Source organism: Prorops nasuta, unplaced genomic scaffold (genome assembly GCF_024137725.1).
Source record: "Prorops nasuta isolate Cenicafe-Biocafe unplaced genomic scaffold, Cenicafe_Pnas_1.2 PNAS00015, whole genome shotgun sequence".
NCBI classification, from domain to species: domain Eukaryota; kingdom Metazoa; phylum Arthropoda; class Insecta; order Hymenoptera; family Bethylidae; genus Prorops; species Prorops nasuta.
In genome coordinates, this window is record NW_027116812.1 from 6,236,526 (window position 1) to 6,260,047 (window position 23,522).

A 23,522-nucleotide genomic window follows, 5' to 3' on the forward strand; every position below is an offset into this window, starting at 1 on the left:
TACTTTCATTAAAATAGTTGCAATTGAGGTTAAAAAAATGTAAAACAAACGAGTCATTTATAATTTAAGAGGAGAATAAATATTAAAAGAAAGTTAAAACTATACTGAATAAATATAATGATTCAAAATTTTCATGCAAGCAAATAGAAAATAATAAAAAGCGCCAGCATGAATCTTTAAAACCTTCGCGATCAATATACATTATTGTAGTATTTGTGACTGTGCATCTAGAACGTATTATTCATGTCGAGTATTCTAGAAACTGTTGAGCTTTAATATGCTACTTAAAATCTTAAAATTTCAACAGGGTTAATAAGGAAAACTTTAAGAAAATCAGGTGGAAACTTCAGCTGAGTAAAATAATTTTTGGTAATTAAGATTGATATCTTTAGGTGGAATGACGCATTATGCATTTTTTATCATCAGGGGCGTAGCTTATGTGGTAGAACGTTCGTTTCGCATGCGAGGGGTACTGAGATCGACGTTCGGCGCTTCGAAATAATTTTTTGATACTGAGCATCCTTATCACCGATCGAAAGGATGAACAATGCATCTGTTATCATCGGGGGCGTAGCTCAGATGGTAGAGCGCTCGCTTCGCATGCGAGAGGTACCGGGATCGATACCCGGCGCCTCCAAATAATCTTTTGCAAATTTTGAATATTATCTTTGATTAAAAAAACGTAAGAATTATGCAGTAATTAACGTGGGCGTAGCTCATATGGTAGAGCGCTCGCTTTGCATGCGAGAGGTACCGGGATCGATGCCCGGCGCCTCCAGAATCTTTTTGTTGAACAGGATAATCGTTACGGATCAAAAGGAGCAGAATTTGTTTAAGTATTATCGGGGGCGTAGCTCAGATGGTAGAGCGCTCGCTTAGCATGCGAGAGGTACCGGGATCGATACCCGGCGCCTCCAGAATCTTTTTTTTTTATCACCTTTTAATCGTTTTTGTTAACTGCAAAAAGATAAATTTTATGCTGCAGTTAACAAGGACGTTGTTCAGATGGTAGATCGCTCACTTTGCGTGCGAGAGGAACCGGAATCGATGCCCGGCACCTCCAGGAGCTTTTTTTGCGTTAAATAGGGCATTGTTATCGATCAAAAGGATCTGGATTAATATGAAAATCAGTGGGGGCGTAGCTCAGATGGTAGAGCGCTCGCTTAGCATGCGAGAGGTACCGGGATCGATGCCCGGCGCCTCCAATTATTTTGTAGCCCTTTTAAATAAATTAATTAACTTTTTAACACTTGTCAACGTAATTATTATTATTTTTTTAAATCATATCTTTCAACTTATCCTATTAATCAAAACATGTTAATTTGACAGCATTGGCGTAGTTTCTGAATTTAAAACAGCTGGTATAAGGACGTATTTGATTATTGCAAGTGCTTATTGTACATCTCTTGTATTATATAGAATATTAATATGCTGCTTTACCTGATAATAGCTCAAGGGGTTGGACGGTGGTGGAACATTTGGGTCGACTAGTTCCATATTATGTAACCACGGTAGCAAATACTGTAGTAGCAATTGTCTCACTTCTCTGCGAGCTGTCTGAAATCTGTGGGTGATCTCTGAAAATAATTTAAAATTCGAAAACAAATCATTTTTCCTTTCACTATAAATATCATTGTATTTTTACAAATATATCATTTTCTTTCCTTATACAATATATATAATAGTTTTTAAAAACAAACCGTCAGTAAAACTTCATGTTAATGATCTCATAAGGTGCTTAACGCTCTAAAAACAGATGCATTTATGATTGTGTTTCTAAAATGGAAGTTTAGGTCTCTCGGGTAGTAAGAGGATGGTAAGTGTTTAAAGAGGGAAAGAGACAAAGACTACTGTAGCTTCAGAAATTTATAAATAGACAAATTGCTTCTAGCTGACTAAGTGCATATTTCCTGTAAACAAAATCTTAAAATTTTCTATTATCATTGTCTAAAAATTATTTATTGCTTTTTGGAAATTAAACAAAAATGAATTTCGGTTTTATTTACCTTTACGTCTTGAAATGCTTACGTTTAATAATTACTTTGCGATATATACTTTCCTTTCGTTTAGGTATCTCAAATTCTCCATTCAATTGAGTCATACGTTTTTATGCTACGTACGTATTTAGTCGCAGACATCATCGATTATGGGGGAGTACAATATTGCAATTTACTGCAAGCATTTGATTACACTCAGGATAACTTTTGGTGAAATGTGAATTAATCGTGCACTAATCTCCTGACATCATACCTGTGGCTTTTCTTACTATTATGAAGTTACTTATTGACTTTGAATTGGTAGCATTAAAAAAAAGGATTTTATAATGATTGTTCAACATTGAAAAGGTCTAAAATTAATACTTAATGCTTTACAGCAAAATAAGTTTTTATCCAGAATTAAAAGGAAAGAACGCGGTAATATATATAAAATTTTGTTTCATAACGATCACCATTATAATAAGGCACAGATGATGAGGCTAATTTATTGTTAAACGTGAGAAGGGATGCAATCACTATTTCAATTTAGCACTAACTCTTATATTTGTTAAGATATTTATAGATAATTCAATCAACAAAATTTTCTCCTGTCATCTGTGCATGTATCAATATTTTGCATCTCTGCCTTTCTTTTTAATATTCAAACAATTTTATTTGTATATAAAATAATGAATACAAATTATGGAGAATGATATGATTAAACTTCCATTGATTTTTTTGTTACTAGAATCGTTTGGTGCATATTAATAAGTCAAATGGGTATGTTAATTGTAAAAATTTATTCGAGTGAGAGAGCCGCAATTCCAGATTCTCGTTTATTCGATGCCAGTGGACAGAAATGTTTATTGTCTTGTGAGAATAAATGCATGTTGATGAAAAAGCTTAAAACCATAATACTTGATCACTTTAATACATTTATTCGTAGTCTATCGTCTATGCGAATCCATTTATGAATATTGTTTGAGCCACTGATTTACCTTTTAGATCGTAATTTGATTATCAAATGGTTAGGGATAACCGAGAAAGCAATGTATCGAACATTTATAATTCGTAAAATAGAATTTTTAATGAAATCTTTTGTTATTTTAATTACGACGTGAGAATTAGGGACAAGGGCTGACTAAATAAATACATTAACTTAAATAATTAACCATAAGTGGAGGCTTTACTGAAACTTTAAGAAAAATGTTATTGTGAAGGAGACTTTAAGTAATCTTTGTTACCAAATTTTATAATTAAAGCATTTTAATTTTTCACCAGATTTTCTCCTCATTTTTGACTTTTGCAAGATGCGGTTTTAATGCACTTATAGGAGGAGCCAAATAAAAAACCTTAGCTCTCATCTTCTTATAAGCAATACTTGAGCTTTGAAAAAGTGAAATAAATGCTTTCTCTGATTGACTTCAAAAAATAAGAATATATATGTGGATAGATAAATTCTAACCATATATAACTCTAAATAGTGTGCTCTGCGTAATTGTATATTTCCAATCTGGTTAATGCAAATTGATTTATGTTCGTAAAACGTTTTTATCGCCTCTCAAAAGAAGAATTTACAGTTACAAGTACGACCTCATTTAAACTTTTCTTTCAGTGCAATTATTTAGAAGGAAAAATGTAATATAAATTCAAGAGAAAATGTGTCTTTTTTCAATAGCTTCAATCGCAGTCCTCTTATCCAAATCGGAAAAAGGGAAGTATAATTAGATTGCAACTCGTGTTGTAATAGCATTGAGTCACTTTGAAGACGACCTTAAATAATACACTTTATTCCTAAGACTGTCATGTTGTTGCATTGCATAAAATGAAGAGCAATTTGGGAATTAATATTCATTGCTAAAGAGAAAACTATCAGATGAAGAACGAACTTAGAATAATCGAAGAGGCATATACGTCTAGACTAAACTGTGGAATATTACATAATCGCCTTGATCATCTACAAAGCAGTAACCTCGATGAAAAGTATTCCATCAACGGTCTTCGAACTATGACACCCAAGGCGATGATTCCTCCCTGTGGCGTCAACTTAATTCATCCTAACCGTTAGCAGGAAGAATGGAGGCAAGCTCCGCTAATAAGCGAGTGTTATCGATCATGCTTTCTCTAATGTCCAATCATTTCGTGACATTTCCTTGGCCCTAGTCGCCTTCAGACAATTCTACGCTAAAACATATAAAGCAATTTAAAAAAAGAAAGAAACTGAGTGTATTAAATTACTGGTAATTTATATGAGATGAGTACTTAATTAATGCCTGTCAGAAATTTTTAGATACCGTGCTTGATTGCAGAATAAATATTCATGTACATTCCATCTTTAAATTAAACTCTTAACAAATCTATTTATCAAGCATTAAAAATTCCTTGATTTGAGATTCTTAATCATTCTTTAATAAGAGATGTACTGAAACAATTGTAAAGAATTTATTCTCTAATACAATCCAGACTATCTAAAATCTTTGAGCTCGTAATAATTAAGTATCCGCAGTGTACTACATTATTTTTACAATGCTTTACACACAACTCGTAGGGCAGCTGAATCAATTAAGTAGAAAAATAAAAGAATTAAAATTCAACGATGCTTCGTCATTCCTTGCAGAATCTAGTTACATGGACTATCAACCGTTTTATAAAACAAATGTTAATGAAGCATCTACCATAAATAGATTTGGCGATTCTTCCTCTCAGCAGCAATTGGACCAAAGTTAAATTTCCAACAAAAATTCATTAACCGAATATAAGAGAAATATATAGCTAAGATTCACTTTTCTGGATCAACTTAGGTTGATTAATTAGTTCTAAGAATCTCGATAGCATCATTGGATGATCTTAACCTTTTAACAGAGTCCCTGACTTTGGTTGGACAATTACGTCCTAGTGAAACGTATCGGCGCTTAGTATTTTGTGCGTGAAACTATTAGAAGATTGCACACAACTACGTATATTCTCGTGAGATTAAACGTATATATATGCACGAGGGTCACATACGTTTGTAATACGAGCTGTCGGTTGCATGCAACGTGTTTTCAGTGCCATTACTAATTATAATAGCACGGTCCAAGCGATAAAGTAAAAAGTTGGCATTTGCAATGAGAGAAGCGACGTCAGTGATAATCGAGCACGCCTCTTGATACTGTGAAATCCTTTCAGAGACAAATGTATCTCGGTGCACAGTTATTTCTCATTGCTAAGGAAGAATTCACCCTTAATTATGCTCATATGCGAATTCATCATCTCTCGTCTCCACTGATCGCAGTAATAAAATGCCAGCTGCTTCACTATTATTTATCCAGTGAGTGATCTTTGCAAGAAGCTACATAGACAGTTTCTGAAAGAAGATAAGATAAAGTATAAACTAAAAGTGTAGCTAGGAAATTTCAAGAAATTTGAGAGTTTCGATGAAGTTACGGAGCTTTCAACGCGCTCAACAGCGCGTTTTACCGTCATCCATGCCACTTTCTGACAGGAACAAGAGTATTGGCCGTTGGTGAGAACCTGGAGACAATAGCTATAATGTCACAGAAAATTCCATCAGCTAAGAGTAAACGTGCAAACAAGCAGAGAGAAACCCTGCCTAAAATTTTGAAACTAGATTAAACATTAAGGCTTTCGATCGGAAAAGAAATTGCAATGTTGATTCGTGTCTCTTTAACAGTTGTTCTAATTCAAGATGCGTTCTCTGAGCTGGTCGCCGGAATAGTGACGCAAATAAACCGAGATAAGGATTCTATACTGGCAAGAAATATGATGAAGTTAACAAAAGATCTGTCAAAGAGTGAGATGCATCAGCAACGACGAATACATAGAAACTTCAAAACTTTCCAAGAACAAGCTACCTCTGAGACACGTTATTCATCGAAAGTTTTATAATGCTCCTTGTCGACAAAAAGAACTTTACAAAACCCTCTATCTCATAAAGAAAATTCGATAAATTTCATTTGGACTGATTTATTATCAGAAGCTGCAGGTATCTCCTTAGTTGCTGCAGAGATCGTGTCGACCCTATACACATAATTCAAAAGAATAAGTAAAATCCCTTTAAATATGTTTATCCTTGATTAAAACTTGTTAGCTTGGAATTAATTTTGACAAGAATACAGAAGCTCCATAAAAGAATACCTTTCTATCAAGATATTAAGCTGAAAAAAGATTAGTTAAAAGTCTAACAGGTCAGTCAACACACAAGCTAGCTCTGTTTATACTAGAAACAACGGAGGTCTTGGAATTCGGTGAAGAAATAACAGAAAATTACTGCGAACAAGGTCTGATACTGGCAAGAAGTTTTGGATGAGAAGTTTAGGTAATGAAAAAGCTGACACGTAAGAAAAGATCATTAATTCGTAGTCGCCGTTCTGAGCTATTTCTTACCGCTAAACATTGGCATTGTCAGTTCTGGATGAAGCTGAGCAAGTTGACGAGATAAGTACATTTGGTTTCTGCAATATGTCGTAGATAGAAGAGCATCCAGAGTCCCTCCTTTCACAGTCCCTGTTGAAGAGGCTCCACCAGCAACATTTGCCACCTGCTTGCCTATTCCTGTCGTGCCTGCTGCTCCTGACGATGTATTTGTAATCTCTTCTTGACCTGAAATATTTAAAAACATAACTCGATTTAACAATTTCAAAAAGAATTAAGAGCTTCTCATTTAAACCTAATTGTTCTCCTCTTAGTTAAAAATCACTTTTTTATGATTATCTATAGTTGCGAAACAGCTTAAATTTCAATCAATATATTAAATACAATTAATATATACATCACTGCTGGAAATATCGACACTCGTCATGATTTGCACCACAAATGGGATAAAGCGAAATAATGGCATGATTGGCTAGAAGTTTGGCGCTAATGGATCCAATTTACTTGCTTCGCTTATTCAGAGCTCACCGTCAATCATTATAAATTATACCGAATTGGTGAAAAATCGATTATTTCATGTTTCGACGACTAAATTTGCTGTGAATAGTTAGTACCTTACTGCTAAGACTGTATACAAACAAAAATATGAGATAAGCGCAAGGGTACTGATAACAGGTGGTTATATGAATAAATCTATTCAGATTACTCTCAAATAGATATACATCAAGCGCATTGTATGCAATAAAGATTTTTCAAAACATTTTTAATGAATTGCTTCTCAAATAATGTGAGTTGCTAAATAGGAGAAAATTTAATTCAATTATCTATACTTTCTTTAATTATATTTCGTCAAATATCACGGTAGTACCTTGATTTTCAAAAAATAATATAAAAACTTTAAGAAAGTGATTATCGTTAGCAAAAAAAGCTTCAATTACTCTCTAATTAAAAAAAATATATATATATAAATTACATAATAGTTAACACTATTTAGTGTACGTATACCTCGGTCTATTTTAGTCTTGGATTAAATCTTCGTTAAATATTTTCAAGCAAAAGACGAATGAGCGAACAACGTTTAAATTAATACGTGGTGAAAAGTTCATTCGAGTATTACATTGGTGGGCAGAATCGTTAAGAAATGATCGGGCTCTCATTAGGATCACGATAATTATCATGGTATGCACAAAGTAAGGTGGTCCAAGAAGCAGTAGTTTCCAATGTTATATAGACTAACAAAGGAGAGCAATAGCGGCGGATATCCCTTCCACTTACGTATAGCCAAAGGGTGTTCATGCAAACACGCGGGAATTCGTAGATTGCTTTGATGCGCAGAAGCTAAAATACTAGATTCACTCGCTTTATCAGAAATGGATCGTCCAAGTGCCAAGCAGAAATAGCTGGCGCGCCAACCCGGTAAAACTTGCCGGGTGCTCAAAATCACCTACTGTACGTTTTGTGCAAATCTTTCATGTTAAACTAAGTTAAACTTTCTTTGCTCCATCAACTCGAAATAATGTCGGAGGATTAAGTGGGTCTTTATTTGGAAAATATCAGTTAACCATTCAAACAAACGCGCCAGACTGTTTAAGTTTCATCAAAAAGTGTCGTTATCACCAGTGATAGGTTAACTGAGAATTTCTATGTGAAAATTGGATTCGTTAATTAAAAGGTGCTTTTCTCCCTTTATAATCATTCGCATTATTATGGAATTGTGTGATTCGTGCAGATTAATTGATCCAAAGAGGGATACTTCATAATGATGCTAATAGTGTTGCAATTATTTAAAATAGCTCAAGGCACGATTAATGTGATTGACATATTTAAACTTGGACTGCTTTCAATGTATGTGGTACTTAGATAGATTTGTTGCATCGATAGACACGGTAGTGACTTGTCGGAAACATAAAAGTGTCCGTCTATTGCGTGTTTCCTGTCCCACAAATCTTTCTCGTCAATAAACCAAGCTCGACCAATTAATCGATTTAAAATTAGTTTTCGAAGAGGCTCAAAATATCTCTACGAAAGATATCGCGGTGATATAAAAAAATTCCATCACACACACCTCTTTATTAACGCGACGTTTATGCAGGTGGAAAAAGTAATTATTATTATGTTTCCAAACGGAGGTTTATTCCCTTAAGAAATTTTTGAAATCGCTGGAGAGTTGACATTTTTTACGTCAATATTTGACAGGAAAGAAAATATTTTATGTCCCTTTTCAGAATTGAAAGTTTCGCAGGATTGAAACGATAAAGCTGCCTGCTTAATTTATGGTTGAGTGCTTATAATAGTTGAAAGGGAATAAAAAGTAAGCAGTTATAAATCTGCAGTGTAAATACCTAAGATAAGTGGTTAGGATAATTAAACTATAAATAACATAGAATCGGGCTTTTCTCAAAAATGCGTAGCAGTGTGTTTACGAAGGGCGCGTAAAAAGATAGTTTAGCCATTGATTTTCGAAGCTGCCAAAACAATCTGGCACAGCACCAAAGATAGTTTTTCACATAGTCGCATTCTAAATAAACTACTGGACACTTATGTTGCGTTTGAAATTCTCTCAACTCTCTTATTAATTTACGAAGGTGCAGAAAATGCCATTTCCCCTTATACCTCGAAGCGTCAGCGGTTCAATCAATCTCAATATATCACACGAACAAGAATTAATTTACTTGAGAGATTTCCGACCTTTAAAATCTATACTTTTCTTCTTATTTTTTAAAAATTCTTAATAGGAAAAACAATAAAGTTTCTAATTTTTATGCTCCAAATGTTGTAATAGGGACATGATTCAATTTAAAATACGGTTGGTAAAATATAAAATATTGCATTTAAATTTTCAAAATTCATTACAATTATATGACTAAACTTGAATGCTTCAATGTAGAAACTGTAGTCCATTAAATCATTACTACATTTCCGGTAGAACTGTATACAATCAAGCTGCTAAACGTTTAATTTGTCTCAAAAGAATCTCATATTACCATTTCCATTTTACAATTTCTGTTGTATAAAGCGAATACTGTATGTAGCGTGGCTTAATTAGCCATTACTTGAAAAAGGTTTATTCGTATAAATACAGCATCGTTAAAAAGCAACAGGTAGTGTTAAATATTTTTCACATACTCGGAAGCTACATATGGATGAACAGGAAACAAAACCAATCAGCTTGGTAACAAGCAAGGCTGATAAAGTTTATTTCGATACGAAGTCCTGGGAGAAAACAGGTTTTTTTAATGGTGTTTGCGAGATCCACTGTTTTCAGGTTCTACTTGCACTCGCGCTGATCAAATTTTACTTCGCTTTTCGCTACTCCCAATTTACATACCGTATTTGCTTATTTATGGTAAGCCGGTAACCAGAAAACGTGTAATTTTGCTATATATGAATTTAGTTTTATTGAAATAATTATTATTGTAACTAATGTTTTAAACAAGCTTTAACTTTCATTTCGTGTATACGTTTGTGTGATGCGATATGGTATTCTGTGAAACGGAAAATTTAATAACGCACATTTGTACTTGTAAAGTCAGTTAGTGAAAAGTAAATTAATGATTTTCAACAATAAATCAGCTTTACCAGCTTTAATTGCGAACATTTTTAATTGGTAATTAAAAATTATTAATATACAATAATATCAGGCTAAAGAAAATGTGACGTGCAATTTTTGCTTATTAATTATTCTGGCATTTTAATTTGTTTTCGAGCTTTACTCTCCACCATTATTGAAAATAAGAAAGTTCCTAGAAGGTAGTTTTGATTATTTGAACAGTGCCTCCAATACACAATTTGGAACACATAGATCAAATAGGATATAGCTGCGTTTCAAGAGCTTTTGGCTCATCTCATGAGTAAACGTGTACAGTTCGCATCTATGCAACCGATCCATAGAATCATCGGCACATAAATCCGCTTAGTGATTCAACAAACACGCAAGTGCTTGTAATTCTAATATATGTTCTGCAGTTTTCCTTTAGTTTTATTGATTTAAAAATTTACAAACATTTGACATTTTTCCATTAACCAGAATACATCTACAACATAAAAAAAACAATATACAAACGGCTAAAATCATTCGACGTAATTAATGCAATTATAATCGGAAGTCTTGCGTTTGAATAAATATAATAGGCCATATTAAATCATTATCGTAATATCAGTTTATTTTCACAGGGTTTTAATGCAATACTTAACAAGATTATTGGCGCTTTTCCACGTGGAGCCTAGAGTGATGAATGGATTTATTTTTAAACCGAATCTAATCAATGTTTACCGACGGAATAAAAAGTGCATTTGTTAAATGTGCAAAACCAGCGATATGGGCGTGTAAATATCATCTCAATAGAAAAGGATGTTCTACAATTATAAATATATTTAGAACAATCACACCGCAATGACCAATGATAAGTCATACGTGTAGATAATTAAAGGAAATGATAATTGTGAATAATTGGACAAACAAATGTGATCTTCCGTGTATTCGATATTAATTAAATAGTTATTTCAACAATGAAATGCAAAGAAGATAAAATTACATCATGTTGAAGAATTCTTTAATAATTATAATGCCAGACAAGCCATTTGGATCAATTAGATCTAATCAATGCCAATTTTTGTGCGAATCATAAACGAAGACTGCCAAGATGACGTTTGACACAAACAGTACTACAGTGGAAGAACCGAATCATTCTCTAACGCATTATTTGCAACTGTACTACACTCCAATACTCGTCTATTTAGGCTGCCTGGGCAACATTTTGTCCGTTTGTGTATTTTTCTGCACTAAACTACGCCGATACTCGTCCAGTATTTATCTTGGTGCATTGGCAATAAGTGATACAGGCTTTTTAGTTGCATTATTCATTACATGGCTGAGTATGGTGAACGTGAGACTGTTTAACGAAGAAGGTTACTGTCAGGTCATCACATATTTAACGACTCTCTGTAGTTTTCTAAGTGTTTGGTTTGTAGTAGCCTTTACGGTGGAGCGATTTATCGCTGTTCGCTATCCGCTAAGGCGGCAATCCATGTGTACAGTGGCTAGAGCAAAGACTACTGTTGGAGGACTGGTTGCTACAGGGATGTTTGTCACGTGTCCAGTACTATGGTATTCCGGCGTTATGATAGACCCAGAACACAATATTACTATCTGTGGTCTGCGAAATGGCTGGGAATCATACGCCATTGCTTATAATTATGTCGATACTGTATTGACATTTGTCTTGCCTCTTACACTTATTACGATATTAAATGCACTTATTGTGAAAACAGTATATAAATTGGCTGGAGTCAGGCGGACTATGACATCCGAATCAAGAAGCACACAGGATAGTCACGCATGCTCCAATCAGAGTCCTCGGGGAGGTTCGTCACAAACCAAAATAACGAAAATGCTGCTAATCGTCTCGAGCGTTTTCCTCTGCTTCAATCTACCAGCTTATGTTATTAGATTGCTAGTGTTCTTAAAAGTACGTGCTTTTATTAATGTCTTTCTTCACTTTTATTGTTACTATTCCTATTATTGATTTATACAGAAAAATTGCAGATATTCTCGTAAAATGGCCAATAATTCATATTCAATTTAAGATTTATGTTATAACTCTAATGGATACCTTTATATATATATATATATATTCAAAAATCATACGATAAGACTTATTGAATCGTTGATAATAGGAGAAATCTTAACAAAGCTGATTATTTCAGATAGAAGTACCGGAGATGGAAGTTACTCAAAAAATATGCTACTTATTATTTAACACAAATTTTGGAATAAATTTCGCGCTTTACTGTGCTTCTGGTCAGAATTTCCGTAGAGCAATGGCTGGAATGTTTTATCGACGTTCGACTAAGAGAAGTGCAGTTATCGTACAAATGTCCGATCACAACGGGCATATTGGTATATTAATGTTAATGAGTTAACTAAATGAAAAGTATATTACGATCAATACAGAGTACGTTGTGTATTTGACAGGTAGATCATCAACCCGACAACGTGCAATTGTTATAACCGAATCCTGGAAAGATTTGCACGAAATGCAAGCTCTGTGTAAATGACAAGAAACAGCCTTATAAAAAAGGTCAAATGTAAAATTTAATTGCTCTTGAGTATCGAATACTGTACCTCTACTTTTGTAGAGTTAACTAGAGTCTTACCTGTTTCAGGTTCTGTAGCTGGTAAAGGGCCCACATTACCAAAGAACCGCTGATCGAGCAATTGGAGTAGCTGAAGAGCAGCATCATGAACCGGCGCACGTGGACAGCCAGTATTCATCAAAGTAACGTTGATGATGCTCGTATAATGATCGCAAGGATATTCCCTGTGTACAAGAGAAAAGATTTCATAGTTTCGTGTAAAGCGAAAATCTTAAAACAGTATTATTTAAGCTCTGCTTTTGCCATTGAATTGATGTTATAAGTCAGAGCTCTTTTACTGGTATGTAATATAGTTTTATTAGTAAAATACATTTTAAAGTGCAATTTACTAACCTTGCACTAAAAATTGTTGCTAAGGCAAGAAAGCAACCGTCAGCAACTTGTGGAGCGCCTGTATAGCAGCGATCGACAACCCAATCTAGAAGAGCTCCGATGTCAGGATTTCCTTCCAATAGTAGAACCACGGTTTCTCTAGCGAGAGCGTAAATCTATTTGGAAAAAATGCATTTCGTGATATTAGTATATTAATAAGATATAATTGTATTAAATGTTTTCGAAGGTAAAATTTGAAATCAGAAAAACCTTTTCATCCTTGCTGGTTAGAAGTAAATCCAACCACTGATATAAAATGGCACCTTCTTCCGAAAGCGACTGAGGATTGAAACAAGGACCGCAGCAAAGCAATCCGCTCATGGCATGTAGAGCGGATATTTGCAACTCGGTACATATTTTTTCTTCTTCCTGACACAATGACGTTTTTGTCAAAGGGCGCCCGAATGGTCCGGCCCAACTTGCAAATAGCATAAAAAGATTTCTCCTCAAGTCCCTTTTCAGCAATGTATGACATGTTTCCACTAAAAACAACAACAAATGTTAATAGCATTAAAATTTAATATATATATATATATATTTTATTCAATTTTTTAATTAATTATACCCACATGAAAAGCTTTTGATCATTTTTCTAGTAAAATTGCAAAAATGTAATTTAATATCTCGAACTGCTGGTGCTTCTTTATCAGTTTCATTCTCTAAATAAATTCGTGCTCCGTCTATGTATTCTACAAAGGTTGGATGCAAGGATTGTGTCTCGCGATCCAAAACGGCAGGACTAAAATATAGAATCGTTTGTAGTAGCATTCGCTCTCATTAACAATGACAAGAGACTGTAAGCCCACCATATTCCAAATGTTCCATATTCCGCTATAAGTTCAAGTACTCTCACTAATTGCAATCTTAATGCATCCCTTCGTCTTCGCCTCCTCATATTTTCTTGCTTCCGATCTACAGCTTCGCGAATATAAGGAACTAGCTCTTCCATTAAATCTCTGTTAATTGAAAATGCATTTAGCTGATTGACTTAAAATTGAATTTAAAAAATAATACTTACTTCAAAGCATCGGCGTTAACTTTGCCAATAGCTTGTACTGTTGCATCTCTAACGTCAATAGCCTCGCATCTTAACAAAGGTACTGTAAGCTTGTAAAGAGCGGTAGGGCTTGCATTTGTTCCTGGTGACTTATTGTCTCCCCTTTCTGCTGAAAGACTATCTGGCGAAGAGCTATATTGAAGAACAAAAATGTGTATTTCTTACCTGTTCACAACACAAACTTATCAACTGCTTCCTAGCTACATTTCGCGCGCTAATCTATCAGCTAGTTACGTCTAAGACAAAAGACAAACTACGCGATATAGTCAGCTTATTGATTGAAGACTAAATATTAGAGATACCGGTTAGCTTAGAATGCTAGATTAAAATAAAGCAATCGGTAACGGTCGTAAGATCAAGGTAAGTTGTAGCATAAGTACGCGAAGCTACAAAAATTGATTAAGCAGAACCTTGAAGCGTCGAGTCTTAGAAAATTTCCTAAAGTGTGCGTTAATAGCTATAGTCTATCAAGATAGTAGTGCAAATTACCAACGACCGTTTAATCCGGGGTGACTTCAAAGCATGGTCGTTTGCTACGGTTAATTAGGCTCACCTGGTCCGCTTATGCCTGATGTAGATGCCGGAAATGGACGGAACGGAGAACCGGCCCGGCAGGGTCTGCGCCCCGCCGAGGTTCTCCAGGCTCTGACTCAACTCCTTACTCATGCAAAACACACCAAACTCCACCGTTTGCTGACCACTAGAGTATGCAATACAGTGTACCACCAATGCTCCTTTTATCAAATATTATTTACTGCTAAGAAACTACTACTCTCTAGATCCCAGATGAACATGTGCCAAGTGATCAGTGACATGCAAAAAAGAAACATTGCAGAGAATGCAGCGAAGTGCCCGAATAAAATAGTAAACTGAGTTATGTCCCGTTCCCAAATGCAAAGTGCAATATTTTAACTGATTAATAAAATGTTTTCTTTTTTATATTGTTGATTAAACAACTCCATGATCAAATGTTTTTTTTTTTCTCTACTTGTGAAATGGTATAAAATAAATAGCTTCAATGTACATGTGCTTGAAGTATGGATGGCATGATGCTCGATGAACTGATAGATGTGGCATAGGTTTTAGATTATTTGAAATGCTCTAGTCAGTCTCTCGATGGTACAACAGACATAAGCAGACGTGACCCAACACCAATTGATATGAATTGATAATTGATTCTATCGTATGATTCACATATTTATAAATATGCTGAAAGTTGTATGATTAGATTTTTCAAATATTACTTTGAATTTAGGATTAAATATTTAGACAAATTATTTAACACTATAATCATTTTAAAAACAACATATAAGTTTAATATTTCATTAATAAAGAAACGTAGTCTAACAATGGACATAATCTTGATATTAATTATCTACTAATTTAGCTGTTTAATTTACCTGAGACTTAGATCTGGACTGGCGCAACGTATCACAGGACTCGGAACAGGAGGCACCACTCTATATCCAAATGTCAGATAATTTTTCCAAACATGCATGTAAACATCTCGTTCATTGACTGGCTTACGAACGGCTGTCGAACTTCTCAGAAGGGATGCTCGGTTATCGTTAACCGGTCTGTAAAATATATTTTTATTTAGAAAACAAAGTCTTATTAGTGCCGCATAAAAGAAATACTTACGTTGGATCTACTACAGAGAACAATGAGTTTATACGATTAAAAACGATGGGCCATGAATGAGCAACAGCATTTGGACAAAGTGTAAGTACCCTATCTTTTTCTAGAAATGCAAACAAACAACTTCCCCATGGGTCAGCTCCATTTAGATTTAAAGAGGATGAGCTCTTTGTACTATTTTCATCATGAAAACCTATATTTTTGTTTCAATTAGTAAATTAAGTCCATATCAAGATCAAGAAATTGCCAGGCGAAATAATTACCTGCAGTCCATACACAGCTACTCCTATCAGCAATCCACTGGAGATCCACATTTGAGGTAGAAGCAGCAGCTGCTTTTTCTGCAGGTGGTAACATATGATAACATTTTTCTAGAACAGCTGGACAACAAGCATCAATTACATCAATAACTGGCTGATCATCTTCAAGACCGCCTAAAAGAAAATAAAATTCTTATTACAACAAATATTACTAAAAGTAGTAGAACGCAATTAGAAAGTATTTAAATTACCTAAAGGTTTTAACAAATGCTTAACTTCCCGTAAAATATGAACGGCTAGTCGGCGTGGGTATAAACGACAATTGCATAACATTACTAATGCGAAGCCTTCTACCAAATGCAATACACTGGATACCGGCTCAACTTTCTGTTAACAAATTATTTACTAATTTATATCTTAAAATATTAAATGAGGCAAAATTGCTAGTATGATCATTTACCTGGCCAGGTTCAGTTTTCTTAATATTATTTTCTAAACGTACGCTTGATCTGGTATTATCCACTGTTTGTTCCTTTGCTCTAATGGTTGGGCTTGTCAATGCATTTTTCCAGCTTGTAAGAAGTTGTAACAACATTCTCAAGCCATTATCAACAAGTTGTGGGAAAGTGTCTTGTACATCCCGTGCGAGAAATTGTGTAAATCCAAGAACTACGTCTTGGCGCCAATCAGGAAAATCTAATACTAACGTTTGTAAGCTTTGATATGCTAATGCACGTAACTCTTCATCCATATGTACAGTTAAGCGTGATAGTAAATCAACCAATTCTGCACCAGTCATTCCATCAGGTATCAACCGAGGAACAGCAGCGACGCACGTACGAAACAGATCTATCCTCGGTTTACGATCACCAGTGATCATTTCGTCCGGCTCTTTGTTCATATTCTGTGTGCTAGTCATCATGAGCGGTCTACCGTAATGAACATCCAAAGCTCTCAAAATATCAACGAAAACTCGTCTAACGTGAGGAAAGTACGATTGCATTCCGATACTCCTGGCGGTATCTTCGGTCAGCATCTAAATCAAAAATATATATCGATAAAATTAATGTTGTCTTTTACTCTTACTTCAACTTACCTTATTAAGAAAAGTCTTTTTCACGCGCATGGTATTTCCACTTGGTAGTACACCCATAGTTCGTGGCATTGGAGGTTCACCCTCTTTTTGTTGCAAGCTGTCAGCTACAACCAAAAATGCTCGCAAACCTATACTCATCCTCTCAGGCGTTAAAATAATCTTTACGGGTCGTCCTACCGACAATAAATCAAAAACAATTTCGCGCATCGCAAAGTCTAATCGCTCTTGTGCGATAAACTGAATGATTTTGACAAATATATTTAGGGGTGTGTCTCGAGGTACTACTGCCTTTGATCCCTTAGGAAATAAAGAATTTACTATGCTTTGCAATCTGCTTTGTGTTGCTGAATTACTTTCACACTTGATTCTTATCATATAGACCCACAACAGTCGGTAAAGGGCCTCTGAAATTCAAATATTAATTAGGTATTGAAAAATTAAGTTAGCACTTAAGATTTCCATCATTTCTTACCTAATGCTACTCTGCACATTTTCGGATCTCGATTTTTTAAATGGGACAGACACATTGCAAGAAAATAATGCCAGTTTTGAAGAAAAAACGTTTTTTGGCTTACACAAAGTAAACACGTTACAAGTGGAAATAATGCCAATCTATGTTTAGATTTTGTACACATGTCTAATGTGGTTGAATAGAGCATTTCAACAAAATTCTTAAGACATGGGACATTAACTTCATTTTTTACAGCCTAAAAAATATACAAATTTTTTAGTTACATAAATATATTATGTAGTGTAAATTATATAAAAATTAAAATACCGCGGCTACTGGTACAAGTATTTCCACAAAAAGACCAGCTAGAGCATGCTTTACATCTTTATCTTTCACTTCGAGAAAATATTGAGCACATTCTTGCATAAACTGAAAAGATGCTTCGAATTCTTCAATTGGTACCATCTGAAATTCAGAATTTATATCTATTTGCGCTTTTCAAAATATTTTCAAAACAATCACCTTCACTCGGAAAAATTTCATTCCCATGAGTAGAGAAATAATACTTTGAGTAGTATGGGGGCCAGGTTCCTTAGCTCTCAGCTCTTTTAATTCTACCATGAAACGTTTTCTAACAGACATAAATCTTGATTGTGCAAGAACTCCTATAACTTCAGCATAAAGGTCCGCAATAATGTGAATATTTCCGGCGTTTGGATCATTCTGAATACTATAAAATAATGTATATTAAATATTTATATCTTCATGATATATAGTTTCACTATTTTTTTTCAGTATATACTTACCCTTCCCTATATTTAAAATGTTTAAATGCAATATTTTCAATATATGTAACCAAATCTTCATGACCAGGATGAAATGGTAATTGACGCAATACTTCGATCAATATTAAGCAAAATATAAATTCAACTGCTAAATCTCTCCTTTCTTGTAAAAGATCAGCTTCACTCCTTTCAACTGTTTCAACACTACCCGATACTATTGTATACATAATACTAAAATGAAAATTGTGATTAGTCCTACAAATATGCTACTACTTTAAGCTACTAACCTTTTTCCTTTCTGATCTTCTTTTCCTGATGCTGGTTTCTTTTGATCGCCTCCTTGATCTATAAGTTGTCTTTCATACCAATTAAAAAGTGCTTTTAAAATAGAAGGTAAACAATGTTCTGCAACTGATCCAAAAGCTGACAAAAGCTGATCAAATTGTGGATCTTCTCCTCTTTGTAAAACTTTTGAAAGAGATTTCTCCTAAAAAAGCAATTAGGTTTTTGTGATGGAATAGGAAAAGCATATAAATTTTCAGATTTTGAACCTACATGTTCGGTCATAACAGCTTCCATCTTTTTTTCTGCTTGTGAGGTAAACTCTGCAAATAATGTGCGCATTACAAATTCACCAGGTCTTAGCTCCATGTCGCCAATTTGTTGAGGCTTTACTGTTTCTTTTTGTGCACCCCACGGCAGAACAACAGTTACTGAGCTGATTCTACTTGAAGTTGATTCTATATGATTGAAATTAATTAATTATTGGAAATAACAATTCTTTTATTTTTGAAAAACTTACCATTACCAGATACAGATGTACTGGCTGTATGAATACTAGCTGCATCACTGCTTTCCCCTTGCGTTGCTCCATGAAGCGTAAGCAACTCTGAGGAAGGCTCATTAATATGTTGTGATATGGAGTCAGCTGTTCCTTCATGTACTCCTTCACTATGAGTATTTCTAAGCTCTGAAGCTTCTAACAAAAATAGATAATTTAGTGTTTAGCAGTATTCTAAAATTCACAGACCACAATTATATGACTTTGATTGCAAACAATATAATTTAAGTATAATGTTTAAGGTTTTTCTAATATTATCAGTGATCAGGTTTTTGTTAGCTATTAAATCTACATTGTAAGAATGAGAGATGAAGCCCCATTCTGTAACGTAACAGATGCCTACAATGAACACTAACTCAATTATATCAAGCTTGGCACCTGGCTTTACATAGATATGAGTTGAGAAGAAGGCAATTATATATATATATATATATATATATATGTATGTATGCATTATTAAACTTGACTCACCGGTTTGAGCCTCATTTGCTGTGGTTGGCTGTGTTTCTCCACCTAAGAAAGTATTGATAAAAATAATTTAAAAATAATTATCATAACTTGTAGTATTTGATGTTATATAGATGATTTACTGGTATTACTAAGTATCAACTTGGAGAAATATTATATCACTAACCTTCAGTCATGTTGTCTTGATTAAACTCTTTTTCAAGCCACATTTAAATGAATTATTTTTTATGTTTTGTCATGACCACAGTCTTCTAGATTCTACAATAAACATTACATGTATTAAAAAAAAGAATTGATAATCCTTACAGTACTTTGCACCACAAATGTCAGAGAAAAGCAATGATATCTATTATTATTAAGCATAAATTAACAATGATATATTTAAGTATCAACATTGTGTAATTGGAACGAGAGATGTCAAATAATAAAGCAAAGAAACCGCGCAGTTAATACAAAGCTTAAAAACTGGGAAGCCATAACCTGAAATGTCAAATCGTATAGTTTCACAGCAAAGCATGATATTGTCCAAAATATTAGAACTTGGCATTATTTTCTTGAACTTAAATTTCCAGGATATATATATCAACATGGTTAAAAAATAATACATTTACCATTTATCTCGGTTTGATAAATATAATTCTGACGTTTATAAAAGTCCGGTTCAATCCATTTCGTGACGTTCCATTTGTCTACACGGAAACGGAATTAGAGAATTCTATGTAGGAATTGAATCGGGAGTTTGTGGATGTGGAGTTTGTGTTCGCAATGATAGCGCGCCAAAGCAATTATTTCCTTTAATTTATTTTATAACTATATATTCTTTATGGATGTATTTTGAAAGAAATAGATTTCTAATTCGAACATTTTTATAAATCGCAAAAACCACAGCATGCATTACTTAACAAAGATATATATTGAATTTAAAAAAAAAGTATTGTTCAAAATTCGAATAATTTTAATTGTTTAAAAAATTGGTCGTTCTATATGTCATATAATCTATAGGAGAAACCGTAATTGTAAATTGCTTATTCGCGAAGTCTTACACATGCACGTATGCTGTGACCCTGGCATTGAAAGACTTATACCTTTATGTAGATACTGACTAAAATAATAGCATGATAGCTAAACTCGAAAATAATTGTTCCTATTAAAAAAAGGTTAATTATTTGCTAAATATTTTCACTAATTTAAGACTGACATAATATCCTTATAAATTTAATCACTGCGCGTGTTTCCATAAAGTTATATGGGAAATTATCATTGTAGCTTTGATGTTGTTTTACGCAGTGCTTAATTTTATAAAATATACGCGGAGTAGACATTTGTTGCACTTAAGGAAAAATAGCTTACACTTGCTAATTTCAGGTGCATTGACCATCAAATTGTTCGCTTCAATGCAATGCTAACCGGCAGCATCTAGCAAGCTACTCAGCCAAGGTCATAGTACATTTGCGACATTCAAGTCTCTCGCTTTGTTCTTCCATATAGATACACGTTGACCAGATAAAGAAAAGCTATATACAACGCATATCATTTTTCAACTAGCCTCTTAAATGACATATCTTTCAAGAAGAGATAACATTCGTATACTTATCTTTCATATCTGTATATCATATCTTACTTCCGAAAATATCTTTAAGCCGCTTTTTTAATAATTGTTTAAATACTGTTGATTGAAATGTCAAACGCGCATACTTATATAATCGTTTCTCGAGTGCATACGACAATACGCCCAATGTCATTCAAAAGTAAAAATATGAATAAAGTACATCAAGAGCCCAAGGATGAAATAGTGTTAAAAAAGAATACCAATCAAAAATAATAATTGCTATATCTATAAAGACCTCCCAGTGTAAATGCTAAACACGATAATCTGAAATTAAGTAATCAGCACGAAATTGCTTATTCGTTTAACGAAAAGTATTGCGAAAATTTTTGATGACGTTACGAACATATTTATTCTTAAACTAATGATACAGGCTAGAAGTTTGAATACGCGTGCAGCATTTATATTTTCCTTATCTTCATGTCCCGTTGCTTTGTCTTACGCTTGCTAGTTCCACTTGCTCATTCAATAAAAAGTACATTGCACCCATTTTAATTGTTCCAAATAAGCTTTGCCATAGAAGAATTGTCTACAAAATAGATAGCCTGTTTCTTATTGATATACATTTTATTAAAATTATGATGCTGATGGTTAAATCCTTTACATTGAGTTTTGTCGTTCGTTATTACCATATACTCTGAAAAAAGATGAGAAAATCAATAAAGAGCGCGTGTAATTAGGTAAATTGCTTTGAACGAAGAAGTATATGATGAGCAATGCGACTTGTGAAAGTGAAATACTTTGTCCGAGTTGCTGGCTAATGCTGACTTCCTCGCGTCAATTGTTCTTCACGATAAGACCAAACATGCGCTACCAAATATACAATATACTGACATTAGACAAGAGATACTTTTAGCGCTGGTCTATTCTGTGCAAGGTCCACCACGTGCGCACGCATCTCGGAGATGTATAAATACACCTTGCTTGATGTTACTTCATTGAACTTTGGCGTTGCGCTTAGACACATGCTGGCTCTAAGCCAGGGTTACGCAAGTCGCGCCCCGTTGACCTCCTTCTTTAAGGGAATCTGACCTTGCCTGGTGTACTTGACAGCGGACTTTCAAAACCACCCCGAAAAAGAAAGACTTTTAAATACCCAATCAGTTTTTATTTAACAAGTCTGTATAACTGCAACAGCTTGCTATATATCTATTCCTGGTTTTCACATAGCTCTATCATCTCTTATCTAAAACATATTAAAATATTACTATATAAGTATCTAGCACACAAATCGTACATTTATAAGTATTCAATAAGAAATATTCTGACGATTATTGGTAAATTATATATTCTATATATCAACGTATTATATAAATGACAATATTTCTTTTTCGATGTGTTACTTATCCGTATTGCCGAGCTGGATATCACGGATATCATCGACTGTAATCAAAGTGGTACTTGGCCCAGTTGCGTGTACGTAATAAAATATAACGCATGAATAATATACGCACAAGTTTAATGCGCATTAGGTTTTAAAAAGGGTACAAGTATGCATAGAAGCTCAAATGGAAATATTCTTAATATGATATAGGCAAGATCGCGTTGCCAATCATCGATCGGTATGAAGACAACATGCAGCAATGTCTGCACCAATTGAAGTTGTTGATATAAACCGGTATATGATGTTCTGTCTGATCACGCTTCTTCTGTCCCTGACATAGCGTTATGTTTTCTTCTCTAAATTTCTTAATATAATATCTTAGATGAATACAAAAAAAAATGTGTTTGCTCTTCGTAAAAGAAATGATATTGAAAGTTGTTGAATGGCAATATAGTGCATTATTTTGATGCCGAATGTTTACGAGGTTTTCCTTGAATCCACGAACTACAGATCTTATTGAGGAAATCATAATAATACATTATGTGTATTATGTTGAGGTATAGTGGTTAACTTAATGAAGCAAAAAGACGAATGTTTCTTTTTGTAGTACACAAATAATAAATTAAATGTATTTAAATACAAATTTAATATTCTATTCCAGTTAATTGGTTTAAATATTTAAATAAATTCTCAAAGAATTTTGTTCCAATTTCAGTGTGTATAGTAAATCGTGTTCAATGCTACCTTTTGTTCTTTAACAGATAACAATGTGGTTGATAGAATATTTTTTCTGCGAAAAGAAGATATTTTATCAGAAATTCCACGACAGACGTATCATAGAAGTTTATTTCCGTGAATAAAAAACCAACGCTTCCGAATGTAGTTTGAATTTAGCGTCTTAAGCAATGACAGCGATTGGCCCTTTTACCGGAAGTCACGTAAACGCGCGTGAATTTGAAAATGGAACGTTCGAGTGAGTGTATTGCCCTTCACACGTGTTTTATGACCGTGAGAGAAGAGATAAAAGTGTATTGGTATGTAAGTGAAGAAAGGTCACGAGATGTGGTGAAGAAGAAGTGCCGGAAGTGCGTGAAGTGTCAGGGTCTTAAGGTTAGCAG

General features: G+C 34.1%; 2 protein-coding genes and 3 non-coding genes across 5 annotated transcripts in view; 4 read left to right on the top strand and 1 right to left on the bottom strand.

Annotated features, from left to right (window-relative positions):
• The window catches only part of fry (Protein furry), a 29,257-nt gene extending 9,102 nt beyond the window's left edge, over positions 1-20,155 (bottom strand). The window contains exons 1-25 of the mRNA XM_066736334.1: positions 20,086-20,155; positions 19,641-19,732; positions 19,478-19,519; positions 18,968-19,144; positions 18,721-18,905; positions 18,453-18,652; positions 18,187-18,396; positions 17,903-18,110; positions 17,708-17,845; positions 17,402-17,636; positions 16,930-17,333; positions 16,294-16,869; positions 16,085-16,220; positions 15,837-16,007; positions 15,577-15,766; positions 15,336-15,512; positions 14,489-14,635; positions 13,897-14,067; positions 13,685-13,834; positions 13,448-13,617; positions 13,089-13,360; positions 12,840-12,994; positions 12,507-12,670; positions 6,363-6,578; positions 1,441-1,577 (exon numbers count right to left, since the gene is read on the bottom strand). Of these exons, the coding sequence (XP_066592431.1) occupies positions 1,441-1,577; positions 6,363-6,578; positions 12,507-12,670; positions 12,840-12,994; positions 13,089-13,360; positions 13,448-13,617; positions 13,685-13,834; positions 13,897-14,067; positions 14,489-14,635; positions 15,336-15,512; positions 15,577-15,766; positions 15,837-16,007; positions 16,085-16,220; positions 16,294-16,869; positions 16,930-17,333; positions 17,402-17,636; positions 17,708-17,845; positions 17,903-18,110; positions 18,187-18,396; positions 18,453-18,652; positions 18,721-18,905; positions 18,968-19,144; positions 19,478-19,519; positions 19,641-19,683 (4,674 nt within the window). The 5' untranslated portion in view covers positions 19,684-19,732; positions 20,086-20,155. The remainder of the gene's footprint in view (positions 1-1,440; positions 1,578-6,362; positions 6,579-12,506; positions 12,671-12,839; positions 12,995-13,088; positions 13,361-13,447; positions 13,618-13,684; positions 13,835-13,896; positions 14,068-14,488; positions 14,636-15,335; positions 15,513-15,576; positions 15,767-15,836; positions 16,008-16,084; positions 16,221-16,293; positions 16,870-16,929; positions 17,334-17,401; positions 17,637-17,707; positions 17,846-17,902; positions 18,111-18,186; positions 18,397-18,452; positions 18,653-18,720; positions 18,906-18,967; positions 19,145-19,477; positions 19,520-19,640; positions 19,733-20,085) is intronic.
• TRNAA-CGC (transfer RNA alanine (anticodon CGC)) lies at positions 565-637 on the top strand. The gene has a single exon. It is a non-coding gene; the product is annotated as a tRNA-Ala (tRNA).
• On the top strand, positions 845-917 carry TRNAA-AGC (transfer RNA alanine (anticodon AGC)). Its single transcript has one exon. It is a non-coding gene; the product is annotated as a tRNA-Ala (tRNA).
• On the top strand, positions 1,133-1,205 carry TRNAA-AGC (transfer RNA alanine (anticodon AGC)). Its single transcript has one exon. It is a non-coding gene; the product is annotated as a tRNA-Ala (tRNA).
• CNMaR (CNMamide Receptor) lies at positions 6,601-13,038 on the top strand. The gene is made up of 5 exons (XM_066736335.1): positions 6,601-11,818; positions 12,057-12,249; positions 12,325-12,430; positions 12,516-12,786; positions 12,864-13,038. Exons 1-3 carry the CDS (start codon positions 10,994-10,996, stop codon positions 12,405-12,407), a joined length of 1,101 nt encoding a protein of 366 aa, XP_066592432.1. The 5' UTR covers positions 6,601-10,993; the 3' UTR covers positions 12,408-12,430; positions 12,516-12,786; positions 12,864-13,038.
• Positions 20,156-23,522: the final 3,367 nt, after the last annotated feature.